Genomic DNA, 15,621 nt, shown 5'->3' on the forward strand with positions numbered 1-15,621 from the left:
TCATGTACTGATTTAGTTAAAAAAAATAATCTGTTGCCATACCTTCTGTTGATGTCATTTACTATTTGAACTGTTTATGTTTTCACATAGCTTAATTTCATAGTTATATTGCTTGGCTTGTACACTGTACAATTTATTCATCCCTAAAAAACAATACTTCACAGTAGAAAAACTAACAAATTCCTGTAGATTCAAGTGCTGTGTGTGAAGTTCTACTTTCATGTGCCTAGTTAGCTAAGTCTATTTACAATTTTCTTTAAGTTCTTTGCACCCTTCAAATTTGTATTTTAAGACAAATAATACATAAGCCACGAAAACAGAATATTCAAAAACTACAACAAACTGTCTCTTTAATTGAGCTTTAAATAAGTTAAAAAATATGTTGTAACTTTACTTATCAACATGTACACAATTACTCTAATCTAGTATTTATTGCTAATAACTGAAAAAGAACTGCAGACTTAAAACAGAAAATAAATTTTTTTTTCACTGATTATAAACATGTCATCAAATAAGATCAGACAGTTTCAAATCTGCTTTAAATGTTAAGGAGAAATAGGGGAGCTTCTGTCATGGGTTTGGAAAATTTACTGATATCTCATTAAAGCAGATAAGATAGGATGTTAAAACTATACAATGGATCTTGGAATTATTTAGTCTAAAATGGTAGAACAATGAAAGCTTGCACATTACTACTCAGACAAGGCATATCACAGACTGGCATATCTTTTTTCTGAGAGGTTTTCACATGCTATTAAAAAAGCCTTCCAAAAGAACATTTTTTAAATATGTAACATCAGCCAGCTCCTTTTTCAAAGACTCTTTTAACTTTAAATATATTCTTAATAAACTAAATCATAAAGCTTTAATGGCCAATTTTGATGTAATCTCTCTCTTCACAGAAGTCCCAATGACTGAAGCCTGCAAGATAGCTTCAGACCTTTATATCCAAGACCACAACCCATTCATACACATCCCCAGTAACCAATTAGCAACCCTTATACAATTCACTACCACCAAAACTAACTTTGTTCAATAACCAAATCTACCTATAAATAAGTGGCCTAAGTATGGGAATCCCGTGTCACCAGTTCTAGCCAACATTTTTATGACACAGATTTAATCTCAAGTGATCAATTCAGCCTTATACCCACCACTATACTAGTACAGGTACGTTGATGATAAAATTGCTGGATTCACATCTACAGAACACACAGTTTTTTCAACCATGTTAACTCCATACACTCCAACATTAAGTTCATCTGTGAACAGGAAAAACTAACCAAATAGCATTTCTTAACCTCAAAATCACTAGAACCGATACGCAATTCAAAACAGAAATCCACAGAAAAATCACCCATACTGGACTATCCATTGCCTGAGACTCAGCACACAAAACAAACACTCAACACATTAAGGAACCAAATAAACACAGCGACAAAACTATGCTTACTCAATAAAATTAATGATGAAATCAACAGAATAAAACAGTGCTTCATCAACATCATCAAATTTCCTCAAAAAACTGTTAAAAAAATTACACACACACCTAGATCAACAACAAACAAACAATAATAAATCCCAAGAAACAACAAACTACAAAATATTATATCAGCAAAAAAATAACCAACATTTGGAAAAAACTCCTAACAAAACACAACATTCCAATAAACACTAAATTCCATATTATGTTAAAACTACATTGACTAACACAACACCAACATTACTTATAAAATATAATGCAATAATTGCCACAACTTCTACATTGGAAGAACAAGCAGAAAAATGGAAACTAGGTTCAAAGAATACAAAAAATACCTTCACACATTTTTAAACACTGCAAATCATATAAACACAACATAACCATAGAAAACACCCAGATGCCAAGTAGGAAAACAAACATTAACAAATGTAAAATCACAGAAGGCCTACTTATACAACAACTCAAACCAAACTAATATAAAGGAACAGCTTTGAAGCTATACTAATTAATAACCTAACATATACTGCAATGCCCCTCTCATCTAAAAAATGTGCCCCCAACAGTCAGCTGCAAATTCTCTTTCTTAACCTAAAGACGGCCTAAGAAGGTAAAAATGTTGTTCTTTTTTTTAATAAAAGTTTTAATACCATATCAGCTGTTTTGAGATACATATTTAGTTCAAGTGGGTTTCTCATCAACATAAAAAAACTTTACATAAAATTATTAAAATATTCTGTAATAAATATAGATTGTATTAAATAAATATAAAAAAAAATAAAAATTAAAGCAATTTTACTAACAATTTTTAATAACTACTTTTAGTTGTGAATAAGGTCATTTAATAACTTGGCACTACTTTATGTGAATAAAGACTTGTTTAGAATATGAAAATTGATAATCACAGTAGACCTAATGGGTGGTGGTTGAGAGTTAAACTAGTTAGTTTAGATAACTGGTTGGCACCCTTCGTACTAGTATAATTTGTTTACTGGGCTACCAGTTATTGCCTTTCTACTATAATGGGGGCTGAAATGATAACTGTAAGAGGTAATTTTATTTAATTTACTTACCCCAAAAAAGGAGAAAAGTCACCTTCCCACAACTGTCTGCAGGCAGTGAAGGGTGAAACAGATGTTGAACATTGTGAGCTTGAGGACCCACATCTCACTCTCTTACTTCAAACTTATATTATTTTAATTTATTTTATCCTTTTATTCCTTTATGTAAGACTGGTGAAAGGAAGTTAAGACTGATAGACATTGTATCCCAGCTGCAATGTGGGTCCCACTTCCACAATCACCTCCAAAACCTGGGATACATTCTATATCTTACATTATAAGCTGTACCCTGGGATCCACTCAATTGGTGCAGCATTGTTTATTTTTGTTTCAGCTTGTTTTTGGTTACAACATATACATATATAAAGTTGAATCATAAACTACATTTTGATGTTCATTTCATTAAAAGACATTAATAATGTTGCTTAATTAAATTGCTAATTGTAGCTTTGTGAAACTGTAAAATGTTATGACATGCACCAAAGAGCCATGCCCATACTTAAAACGTTAATGGAACTTACTTGAAATACCTGATGTTGTTTGCCTAGATGGCTTTCCAAGAGAACCAAAGATATCACCTCCTTCATCAGATTCATCGTCAAAAATATCCTTTGGTTTATCACTTGCTGTTAATGTTGTTTTTGTTGGCTGAGAGTCATCTATTTGTTTCATGGATCCTTGGAATCCAAACAATGCTTCATTTTCTTACATGTAAAAAATCAACATAAACCATCAAATGGTATTCAATATTATTCTTGAGTTTAAAATCAAAGAATACTTATAACATATATTAACCTGAATATCACAAAATGATTCATTTACAAACTTCAACATCAGTTAAAACAAGCCATATTTTAAGATATATATATATTTTTGATAGGTTTACAAACATTCTGTATGAACTTGTTTGTTTGTAGTTAAGCTCAAAGCTACACAAAGAGCTACCTATTTTCTTACCACTGTAAGTCTGCAGACAGATCACTGTGCCAACAATGTGCAAATGTATCTGAAAAGCTGGTGTTAGGAAAAATAAAATTTTACAACACCAGTTCCAAAATAATATATCTGGTAAACTAACAGTTTATGTACACATTCATACCTACTTTTATTAGCTAGTGTTGCTAACTTTCACTAAATAAAAAATAATTACAAAATGAAGGACAAATAGATGTTTATATTTTCAGTGCACATACAAATACACACACAACAAAACGCTGATAACTGTAGGAATTAAAAGTTATTACTATTGTATAGTGCAATACAACTGAGTTATTGTTATCAACTTTATTTAGTATTTGTTGAATGCCAAATGCAACAGTTTTTCTTTACAATTCATTCATTAAAATTAAAAATCAAGCCCATTAACATGTTTTTGATATATACACAAAAGAGAAGCCTTTTGATTTTACACTTAAAAAAAAAAAAATGAATATAATAGTTCTCACAACCACAGTACAATGCATGTCAAGATTGCTCAATTTCCCCATTTGATAGATCAGGAATATTTCTTAATGTAAAACAAGATATTGTTCCATAACTGTCACAATTTTACTGGCATTCTAACTATGCAATAAAATCCATTAAAATTTCATCCAAACTCGTTGATGTGTTTCCCATGGGAAGCTTGAACTGAAAGTGAAACTGACTTTTTTTTTATTACATAAAACAATGCAATATAATACATCATTTAATGTATGAAAATCTTGGTTTTCTACTGGTTATAAATTATATGGTAAAGAATGGCAGAGAACTATTGGCAGGTTCTGAAAAAAAAAGATGTAATAGGTGGGCATTACAAGGAGTCTGGATGTTTATTTCATGGTTCTGTAACCAAATAAGATTGAAGGTTATAAAAATTATCTATTGTCTGAGTAATGACAATATTATAATAACTAAGTTACATTAAATTTTGTTCTTTTAGAAAGATGGTAAATAAATAGAGCAGAGGGTATGCCAAGAGAGCAAGTGTTACAATTCACATACTGTGGAGAAATTCAGTATTTTTTTAAAATATTGCCTTATAAAATTAAAAATGTAAAACTTCTATACCATTAAAATATGGATTATTAGCTATGTTTGTATGTTATACTTATTGGTATACTACAAAAAGAAAGTAGTTTTATCAATTTTTGAATGAAACTCACTAAAACCTTGTGACAAGTACAGAAAAAGATGTCCATGGAGAGAGGGTTACTGTCTAAATAGTTTTGATGCTATTCACTGCTGATGCTTTACACATAGCATCATACGGAGTAATTTTAGGATTCCGCTCATAACTATATTCAAGTTAAAGACCTGATCAATAATATAGGGTGAAGTCACTTATTCTTTATGTATAAAATATATACGAGTCCCTAACAATAATGAAAAAAAAATAATAATGGAAATATTGACAGTGTCTTTTAAAGTTTGTAAGTGTGACTCAAAACATGCCATGGATCCACAAGCAATCTGTTGCATAAAGTTCAAATAATCAAAGTGGTAATATGGATTCCAAATTACAGGGTTGAATTTTCAGTGAACCTAGACTTAACCAGCTAAAACAAGTTCATATCATGACATTCCTTCATTGATAACAACTCGATCAAAAGTAAGTAAACTATACAGATCTGAACTAATAAAGCTGAGTACAAAACATATAGTGCTATGAAATGTTAAAATTAAAATTCTTAAAATTAAGAAGTGAAAATATATACATATCACTGATCTCTTTATTGAATAATCTTAAAACATCTTCTCTGAGTTATATGCATAATTTCATGTCTTTACCTTTTCACCAAGTTTATTTTTAATGTATTTTTCTTTGCAATTATTTATCTTTGAGTATTCATGTCATCTCACGTCAACTGGTATACACTACCATCATAATGTTACAGTCAGCAAGGAAACTTTAACCACTGGCAAATTGTTTTGCACTCACTTATTTTTACAGACCTCATACAGGAAATTGAATATTAGAAATACTTAAAAGATCATTAAACCTTTTAAGTACGAATCTTAGAATGCAAATATGTAATTAATTAAAAAATTTAAAAGTAAAACCTAAATGCAATTTAACTGTCTATCAAACTAATATCTATAAAGTGAGAAAAACGGCCAAGAGCTAGGGACACTGATCTCAATGATAAACTTAGTAACAGTTTGCTTTTCATTTGTAAGCTAATTTATCATCTATGTTTCCTGCTGAGCTTAAGACATTACAGTCAGAAATCTACTCTTTCTACTTATTATAAATATATCACTCACATTAAAACCATTGCTTATCAGCACAGCTTCTACTTCAAAAGTGAGCATGGCTTATTATGAACTTGAGAATTTTTACAACTGTTTTCTCTGGTGCTAATTCTTGGAAGTTGACTCCACTTGCTGATAAATAACCTATGTAATGTACTTTGAACATTTGCACAAAAACACCTAAATTACATACATTTGTTTCTTCAATATCAGTTCTAAAGTTGAGATATTTTGAACGACAAGTACATAAAGCGATAATAAAACTGAACATTTAAATATTGTTTAGAGATTTCTTCTCAAATAAAGGAATAAAAATTTAGATAATACAAAACTCTAAATTATAACATGCTTGGTAATGCTGACTTCATTATGGTTCAATTAAATAGTGAATATAACCATGAACATGAAATGTGGAAACTTTACAGGGGGGTGCATACCTTTGTAAGGCACTATTTATTGAAAAGTTGTAAAATTAGAAATAAAATATGCAACTGTGCCCTGTTTTCTTGATTATTGTTCACAAAATTTTAAAGTACTGCTCTTGACAGTTTCAAATGCTAAGCATTTCACATTTATTTTCTGTGTGTACTTCACTACCTAAATGCATTAAAATACCTGCATAAATTTGCATTCATTAATAGTTTCTTTTGTGAACAACATTAAATATGTTTTTCTTTTTTAATTCTTCCCATCCTTGATTCTTTCATTCTGGTTGTTTCTTTTATCATGTGTCGACATGTGTATACATCTTTTATGTTAGAATGCGTATAGCTTGTTATTACTGCATGCAATTTGTATATGCATTATTCATCATAGATATATATAACTATTGTATCTTTCTAAAATTTTATGAATAAACCTTTTTTATTAAGTTTCTAATATTGCAAAATTTGCTTTTATTTTACCTCAACTTTAAACAACTAGAAGAATAATGTAAATTCAGCAGGCATAACTATATAGGCTTACAAAGTACAAATCTCTAATTATAATATCAATATTTTAGTATTTTGCAAAATATATTGTTATTATTTATTCATAAATGCTTAAATTTTAGTTACTTTTCTTAAAAGTAGAAGAATAGACAAAAGACACTTCAGAAAACAAAGATTTCAAGTACTTACACAACTTATGAGAACTTTTGCTCAAGCATCACACTTTCTAAGCTTTGCTGTAAACCTCATTTATTCTTCCAAATGTAAGGTATAAAGCTATTAATTTTTGTACTCTTCAAATATACATATTAGAAAATAAAATAATTATCAGCTTATATATTAGTGCACATAAACTACCTGTAATTTATTTAAGCTTCTAACCAAGCTTTACATGAGTTGTAAAAAATACCATTTCTCTTTGGTGTAACAACAGTTACCACACCTTAACAATTTTGACAAAATTTCAATTTTATCCTTCTAGCTATTTATAAAGGGCTATAGGATTTACATAAACAAAATACTGCTCTTTCAATTGGCTACAAATTTTCAGCAAAAAAAAAAAAAAAGGATGTGACAAAACAAGAAGTTTTGAAGTAACGTAGTAGTGGGAAGAGTCAAACTACTTGACAGGCTAAAATATTAGTATTTAAATGAATAAAAGGGATAGAAGATTCTTATCCTGTCATTAAAACATGTCAGCATCTCCACTCTGAGTTTCTAAATTGTTTACCATTTCACACATTGTGTAGCAGGCATAATAAATTATAAATGGAGGAATAACATGATAAGAAGTGCAATGTGACATGCAAAAAGTAATATTGAGTATTTTTTCTTTACATTTCCTTTTAATTAAGAAAACACACCATATATAATATTAAAATTTGAAATATAATCTCCATTTAGATGTTGGTTCCTTTGACACAAGTACTAGTGCAGTTATATAATAAAATAATAGTGATTGCTCTTTGACCCACTCATGGCAAAAGGGTTAATGGAAATATTGATATTAGCAAGGAAAATATAAGATTCTAATAGCTTATTTAATACACATATTTACTATTCAAATAAATAAATACAAGAAAAACATATACTCTTAGAGACTGATACTGGACAAAGCCCTTCCATACCCCTGAATATGATTACTGACATTTTGAAACAAAATGTCTAGAAGCAATGATTGTTGCAGATCAAAACAGCCTAACAGGACAACTTCACAGTGTATAGAGAATAGTAATTTCATGTACTTTTCTCCAGAGTTTAATCATCCCACTTTATTTATAGATATCAGCATACTTTATCCAGTAAGTTAATAAGGGGTAGGAGACAGCATGAAGCTATCAAAGAAATAATTTTCTTGACTTCCAAATCATACTATATTCATTGTAATTGAAAATGCCTTGCTCAAACAGATAAAACACACAATGTGGGAGTTCATCTCACACAAACATTCCTCTCCAGTGGATAATTTTTCACTGAACAATTGGATCTTCAATGTCAAACTTGTTGATAGTTCTAAAAATATATCTCCTATAATTTAATAGGAACAGGTTCATTAGTAGATGTGAATGTGCTACTTCAATAATGTTTGATAATAAAGAATGTACATGCACAAAAACAAAACTTCATTTAGCTACCTACCTCCAAATACAGATATCCCACCAACAGGTATCTTCTTACCAGATTTTGTATTCCCCCTTTTTCTTGGTCCTGGAGATCAATAATATATTATTTACACAACTTTATTTCTATTTTCAGTGAAGATACAATATTTTCCTTCTCTCTAAAAGACTAAACACAACTTAAATCCACTAAAGAATTATAAAACTTCAGGTAAATCTGACCAAAGTATGTGCTTTTGAAAACTTTCTCAAAGAGCTTTTGGTTCTAGTGCATAGTAAATAATTATTTTAAGTGCAAAAAGAAGGTATAAAATGTAAATATCATGGGACTACTCACCTTATATTGCATGAGAATGAACTGCACCTGAGTGTAGTTATATGCTGATAGCTTACTATGTGTTTGGATAATAGCCAAGTGAATTTACAATACTACTGCTGGGACGTGTATGACTCAGTGTACTTTTGTAAATTCACTTGTTACTTTGTAAAACAGAAATGTCACTAATCTCATACAAATTGCTTAACTTGTAACCATATATTATGTAACAATACATTCATGAATAAAAATTTAAGTTAATTAAAAATGGTTTTCAGGAACTTCATCGCAGCACAAATTTTGTATATTTGGTTACCTGCAGGCAATGCAGAATTCAGTATGTAAGCAAAACTTTAGAATTTTTTATAGGCAGAATGAATAGTCACAGGTTTTATACCAAGAACAGTTATCCAACTTCTGTCTGTTAATGCTGCAACCTTTCTAGACATAGTTTAAATGATTCTCACATGCAACCCACAGAAATCATACAGTACAACAATTTAAAAGGTTTACATGTTAAATTTTTGGAAAAAAAGAGAAAGCTAGATATGAACTTAACAAACAATTTAACTATTTGTAAAGGTTTCCAGTTCTAAAATAATCCATACTTTTCACATAAGATTACATGCAAGTCATATAATCATACATATAAAAACACACACACACACAAAAGGTTCAAGCTCAACACACAGTTAGTTACAAATAGACTTCCTAAACATCATAATAATAGTCTCACACATATATATGTTATCATACAATAAGGTTGTTGATTTTAAGTATTATACTTTTACTCAATCAAACATAAATACAGGTATCGTCAATGTTTCAAACTCTGTTACTTGCTATTTTTCACCAGTTACACCTAAAACAACAACTGTTAATGAACACAAAGTTCATCATATAGTTGAATTTATTAAAAGAAGTATTAAACCAGCTAAAACTACAAGCTATAATAAAGACAAATACTTCTACACATAAGATACTACCAAATACTTGTAAAAACTTAATACTCTATTACTAACTATTAATGAAGGAGGACTGCTGGTTGCAAAATACTTAATTATCATGTCTTTGAAAATGTAATTCATCTCCTTACATTTATTCTCCTATTAATCACATTATCACCAGCAATCCTAACACTGCAATTCATGATTATTTGCAACATTTACTTAAAAAAAAAGTCTTAATTTGGGGAATATCCAAAAATTCATTGGAAGGTCATATTAAAGAAGTGACTAAAAATGAATTCTCAAGATGGCTGGTATGGGTATTATGTTATTATATCTTGAGAATACACTTTTACTTTAAGTGGATTTTTCATCATCATGAATAAAATAGTTATTATTAAGTCAGTTAAATTATTATACAAATTATCTAAAAAACAAAACTTAAAAATAATCTTATTTAGAGAAAGGCTAAGCAAACAAAGATATAATCAATAAATCCATAAAATATTTCAAGGAATTCAATATACCAACGTTGAACAAGTTATGATTAAGGAAAAAGTTATCAAATATTTAGATTCCTTGGTTAGTTTAAACATCATTATTTCCAATGACATCAGTGAAGAGCTTTGTTTCACTTAGAAAGAAATGTATATTACCATTTTCTTACAAGAATATTGTAATATTCTCAAAGAAATAACTGGTATTAATTCATTCATCATCACTGATAACTCCATAAAGCACAAAACAAATGAAAGGCTTTCAAGCTAAACCAACAGAAGTGATTGATCTTAATAACCTTCATATAAATCTGAGTTTTTCATCTACAGTTTCATGATGGTTTATTTTCCCTGTTCAATGCCATAGATGAGATAACTTGTCCAAGCTGATCGGTAACACAGTGTCACGGACGAGTTAATTCGTTCTCAATAATACCTAACCTCAACGCTAGATGTCAGCACTATACATGCATTTCACCTACTTACATATTGTTTTACTTTAAATCCAAAACGGTGTCACGAAAAAGGTTACAAAATGAAGAAGCATTAGAGTTGTATTTTGAACTTGGTTCGGAGTTGCCATAGTAGCTGAAATACTTGGCAGTCAACAGGTTAGTAAACAGTAGTTCCTTCTGAGGTGAGTATTTACTTACTTTGTGTCTACATATGCATACATATATTAATTTTTAGGTGATGAACTGAAACATTAAGGTACAATAAATGATCAGCAATTACCTACAAGTTTTTCTTCTTCTTCTTTTTCTTGCTTTCCAACTTCTTCACTTAATGATTTCTTAGTAGCTGCAAATAAACTTTCCTAGAATGAAGCAAGAACTGTTTTAGTACATGCAAGTACTCTTAAAGGAAATATATGCAGTTATAAAGTAACATACATTTATACAAAATTTGGCATAAAATTTTTATTTTATTAATGTAATTTTAACAGAAAGAAAACAAACTTTATAGTTATAGATGAAACTGATGCAGAAAAAGTGTTATGAGAGTTTAGATTTGACAATCATTTTGTAATATCTATTAATACTAGCAAAATAAGAATAAATCTACAAAAAACACTTATACATCTTGATATATTAAAATTTCTTTCTAGTTCAAGCAGGCTAACATTTCATATTCACCTACAGAGATAAAAATTTATTTCTTTACACATGCATTCTAGCACAAGTGGAAAATATATTAAGGTGAACTCTGGAATGCAGCTAACTTACTAGTAACCTATTTAAATATTACTATGTTGTTCACTTTTGGTGTCATTAAATTCCTCTCACATAAGAAGTCACTACAGAATTACTAGCTTTTTGTCATTTAATTTTTCAAATGTGGTCAACTGTTTTGAGAGATAGCAACATCTGAAGACTATGTCCACCTTACTTGTATTGACAGAAAGTCCAGCAACATATTCAACACATTCATTGAGGGTGAAACAATGCTACTGTGTTCAGCTTTCTCTCTCAGATTTTGGCCAGATATTACCCTGACATTGAGAGTTCTAAACAGTTACTGAGCATAGTGCTGTCTGTCACTTGTCTATTTAATTAATTATGATTTTGTACAGTGATTACTTTTCACTTTTTATTTACATTGTGGTCACTCTACTTTTTTTTTTTTCAACTCACCACATGTCAAACATTCAGTATAACCTACAGAACATTTTACGCTGTTGCTTTTATTACTGCTTTTGTTCTGTAAGATAATCGGTGCATTTCTTGAACACAGTTTATCATTTTATTATTAAGACAGAGATTGAGTATACTCTTCAGAAACACAAAAAGTACAATTTAAGTGATTACACAGCTCTTAGATGTTATATTTATATTAATGTACAAATCATGATAAGATATATTCATACTTGTTCAATGGAATATTCTTTATATAGCAAAAAGGGTTTTTATGAATATAATTTTAATATTTAAAAGGATAAATCTTAATGGCTAGGTCCCAGTGGGATACTGTAAACAGTATTTAGATTATGTAGTTCATGATTTTTCATCTTTTTACCATTCCTTAAATAGTTGTTTTGATACACTAGTTATAATATGTACATTTCAAATGTTTACATTAAAAAGTAAGGATAAACCTTATAGACCACTAAACTCTCTAAGTACAAAATCCCTTATCTAAGAGGAATGCAGGAATAAATTTATGTTACACATTAAGCAGGCCATTCCTATTTATTGGCACTTCAACATATATTTGCAATTTTATGAACCAATACATCAGTACAAAAGTTTTTGCTTTCACTGCTAATGGGATTCAGGTTATAAATTTCTAAATACCTTGTGGTGTTTCAGAAGAAACCTTCACACATCTGGTAATATACATTTTCTGCTCATTCTTATAAGCAACTTTAACATAGATAATTAAGCAATTCTCTATGTAAGAGTTCTGGTTAGAAATTTTATAGCATATGGTCATGGTAAGGACAGCATATGGACTTTCTCAAATTGGAAAAAAAACAATTGACTGGAGAAAATTTGGAAAACTGCTTGAGAATGTGGATTTTTCTTTGGAAATGCTATATTTTTCTTATGCTTTGAAAGTTTTTTTAAAATATATCTGACCCTTGCCTCTTTGTTTCTTTAACTGTGGATTAATTTATTTTTGAACTTATTCTTTCAGGATTGCTTTTTCTTTCCTTACTCTTCTTTGAACTTTTCAGGAAAAATAATTTATTTTGTATTTCCATTATAGAGGCATTGCTTTGGTACACAAAACTATAGAAACTTCACAGATCTTTTCTATTTACTACCACAAACATTTCAAAGTTAGTAAACTATTACACAGAAATTAAACTGTTTACATTCCTTTCAGAGATGTACAGTGGATTTTGGAATAAACTGAGTAAATAGTTTCGCTAAATGTTTTATGCTATATAAGCTTTATAATCAACATAATTTGCTTAATTGGTAAAACTCAGTGATGTTAGCAAGACATTGTTTCCAGCATCAAATAAATTTTCAGTCTCGGGTTTTCTTGTAAAAGATATTTTAACTTCATATTAATGAATATTTTGTACACACGGATTATTCTTATGCTTGATATAACTTAAATTATTTTACATATGAAAGTGCAACATCTCTGACAACAGGAGTCTTTTGTACAAATATATTTTGAAAATAAAATTTAAAACAAAAGCTGCCAAAATGTTTAATGTTTACTTTTCCAAAAACCTAGAGAAAAATAACATTTGAAAGTCCAGACACTATACAGTAATAATAATTACACTGATGTGTGTATCACAAAACTTTGATGTACAACAAATGATATTTTAACCTGTATTTCAAAAAACACAATCACTTTTCTATTTTATCTGAATATTTGCCACTCACACAACAGATACATTAAAAAATTTTACTTATTTAAATGTTTTCAGTAGCATCACTTGCTGATGTAACTAATCCTGTCATTTTCACATTATCATTGAAAAACCTTTCATTGCCACTTAACATGTAGTAATGCCTAAGTTAGTATGTAATTCCTCTAGAAAATGTTACTGCATCAAATTGGTAGGAATTATATGTAAAAAAAAGTAGATTTTTTTTTTTCAAACACTGAGGAACAATCAAAACAATCATGTATAAAACATCTGGCATATTTGCAAGTTTCCAAAGCCATAACATTTAGTTTTAAAGAAACTAAAACATTATTTCTAAACTTAATTGTTAGCACTCACATACTTCTAATTTATAAAAGAAAGATATATTAACACTCACCCCTAGTTTGCATAAATTTAGTAATCTCATCTTGTGAAGCAATTGATTTTTCTTCAAAGTCTAGTTAACTATCAATTTCTACATTTTTACTTGTAAATATGTTACGCTACAGCATGTTTAAAGTGAATGCCTGTTATTTTTATAACAAAGCCACACTGGACTTTCTTGTGTCCACATCAGGGGATTGAACCTTGGATTTTAGCACTGCAAGTTCTATAAAATTTCCGTTGTCCCACTACAGGACATAGGGTTCAAGATAGAAAATAATGGGGTTATCAGTGGCTAATAAATGAAAAACTGAATTCATAGGCCCTATTTCACAAGAACAATCTGCAGCTGACCACACACCTAATGTGACCTTTTATTATAGTCAGAGTTTTGAAGCAATGACACTTGGCTCCTGTATTCCTCAAAGTAAGTCAAAGCTTTTACAAAGGATAAATAAATTTATTTCATGAAAGGCAGTAATGAACAATGTGCTCATTTGCAGCATTGTTTAATATGAAACCATCTTGTGATTGTTCAGTTATGGTATGAGAAGGCAAAAGAATGAATGGATCCATGGATTTTATTGGGATAAATTTAGCACCTGACAGTACATTAATTTAGTATTGAATCCAGTTTTATAGCACAATTCTGAATCAGAATAATACCTGACATCATACTATTATGACTATGATGGACTACACTAACAAGAAAACAAGATTGGACAATAAGAAGTACTCATTTAAATCCTTTAAACATTTCTGGGAACCCTATATTAATGTTGTATGACAGAGTTGTAAACATTTTTATTCATAGGGTTTTTCTTTCTTTTTCTTGTTCTGTGTAATTTTTTTTTTACTCATTCATTCAGTTAGACCTCAAATCCTACCTCTCTTCATTTGAAGGTAATTATGTTCCAATGGTCATGATTAACAATAGATACTGTGAAAGGAATTGTTCTATTATCTATAATAAGGAAATAAATGATGCAACTAAAATATATTCTAATTTTAGCTCTATTGTTAATTTGGTTGAAAACCAGTTTAACTTTAAACACACATTTGTGCTTATTCTTTTTCAGTCTGAATACTGTCTGATTGCTTTCTTAAAATCACTCACTAAATAAAAATATAATTGAAATGTTCAGGCTTAGAGCTTTATTTTAAAACAAATGTTATTAATATTTATTCTAGATAATTTAATAAAAACCAAAAACATTAATTTAAATTCACTACCCATCCCCTACTATAATTGTTTTTAAGAAAGTATAAGCACTTCAGTTTCTATTTGCATTGGCAGGGTTTCTATAAGGTAATACACATAAAATTTGACATTTCACTTGACCAGACAAAACATGGCATGCATACCCACATGGCCAATAATTCATAATTTACTGAAACATCCTTGTATTCATGACCAATCCCCAGTGACAATTAAAACTGAAATTTTACAAAAAAACAGCCTTATAAATATGAGCTAAAATTTACACTTAAATTATTCTTCATTATCTGCTGAATCATGTATCAAATAACATATTTCAGCTGTAACTTTAACAGACAATTTGGTAAGAGTAAAAAGAAAATTAAAGAAGTTTAGTTTACTTAGTATTTTCTGTATTTTATTGAACTGCTTGGTCATGTGAAAAAATAACAAACATATGTAAAGTCTTGTGCAAATCATACATAATTAAGTTGTACAACTTTACCAAGAAAAGTCATACAAAGTAAGATATTTTAATCTTCCTAGATCTGTAAAAACCCTGGTAGATAAAATTTGTCAACATACAAAACGTAGCTGCAATCAATGTTCTTTATATATG

At 29.4% G+C, this 15,621-nt stretch overlaps 1 protein-coding gene across 4 annotated transcripts in view; it reads right to left on the reverse strand.

The window, feature by feature from the left end:
* The window catches only part of LOC143225172 (WASH complex subunit 2-like), a 172,679-nt gene that overhangs the window by 87,406 nt on the left and 69,652 nt on the right, over positions 1-15,621 (reverse strand). For 3 of the 4 annotated variants that reach the window (XM_076454128.1, XM_076454130.1, XM_076454131.1), the window contains exons 11-13: positions 10,822-10,903; positions 8,346-8,414; positions 3,063-3,245 (exon numbers count right to left, since the gene is read on the reverse strand). In XM_076454128.1, coding sequence (XP_076310243.1) covers positions 3,063-3,245; positions 8,346-8,414; positions 10,822-10,903 — 334 coding nt within the window. The remainder of the gene's footprint in view (positions 1-3,062; positions 3,246-8,345; positions 8,415-10,821; positions 10,904-15,621) is intronic. The other variant, XM_076454129.1, reaches the window with a different exon arrangement.

Source organism: Tachypleus tridentatus, chromosome 9 (assembly GCF_004210375.1).
Source record: "Tachypleus tridentatus isolate NWPU-2018 chromosome 9, ASM421037v1, whole genome shotgun sequence".
NCBI lineage: Eukaryota > Metazoa > Arthropoda > Merostomata > Xiphosura > Limulidae > Tachypleus > Tachypleus tridentatus.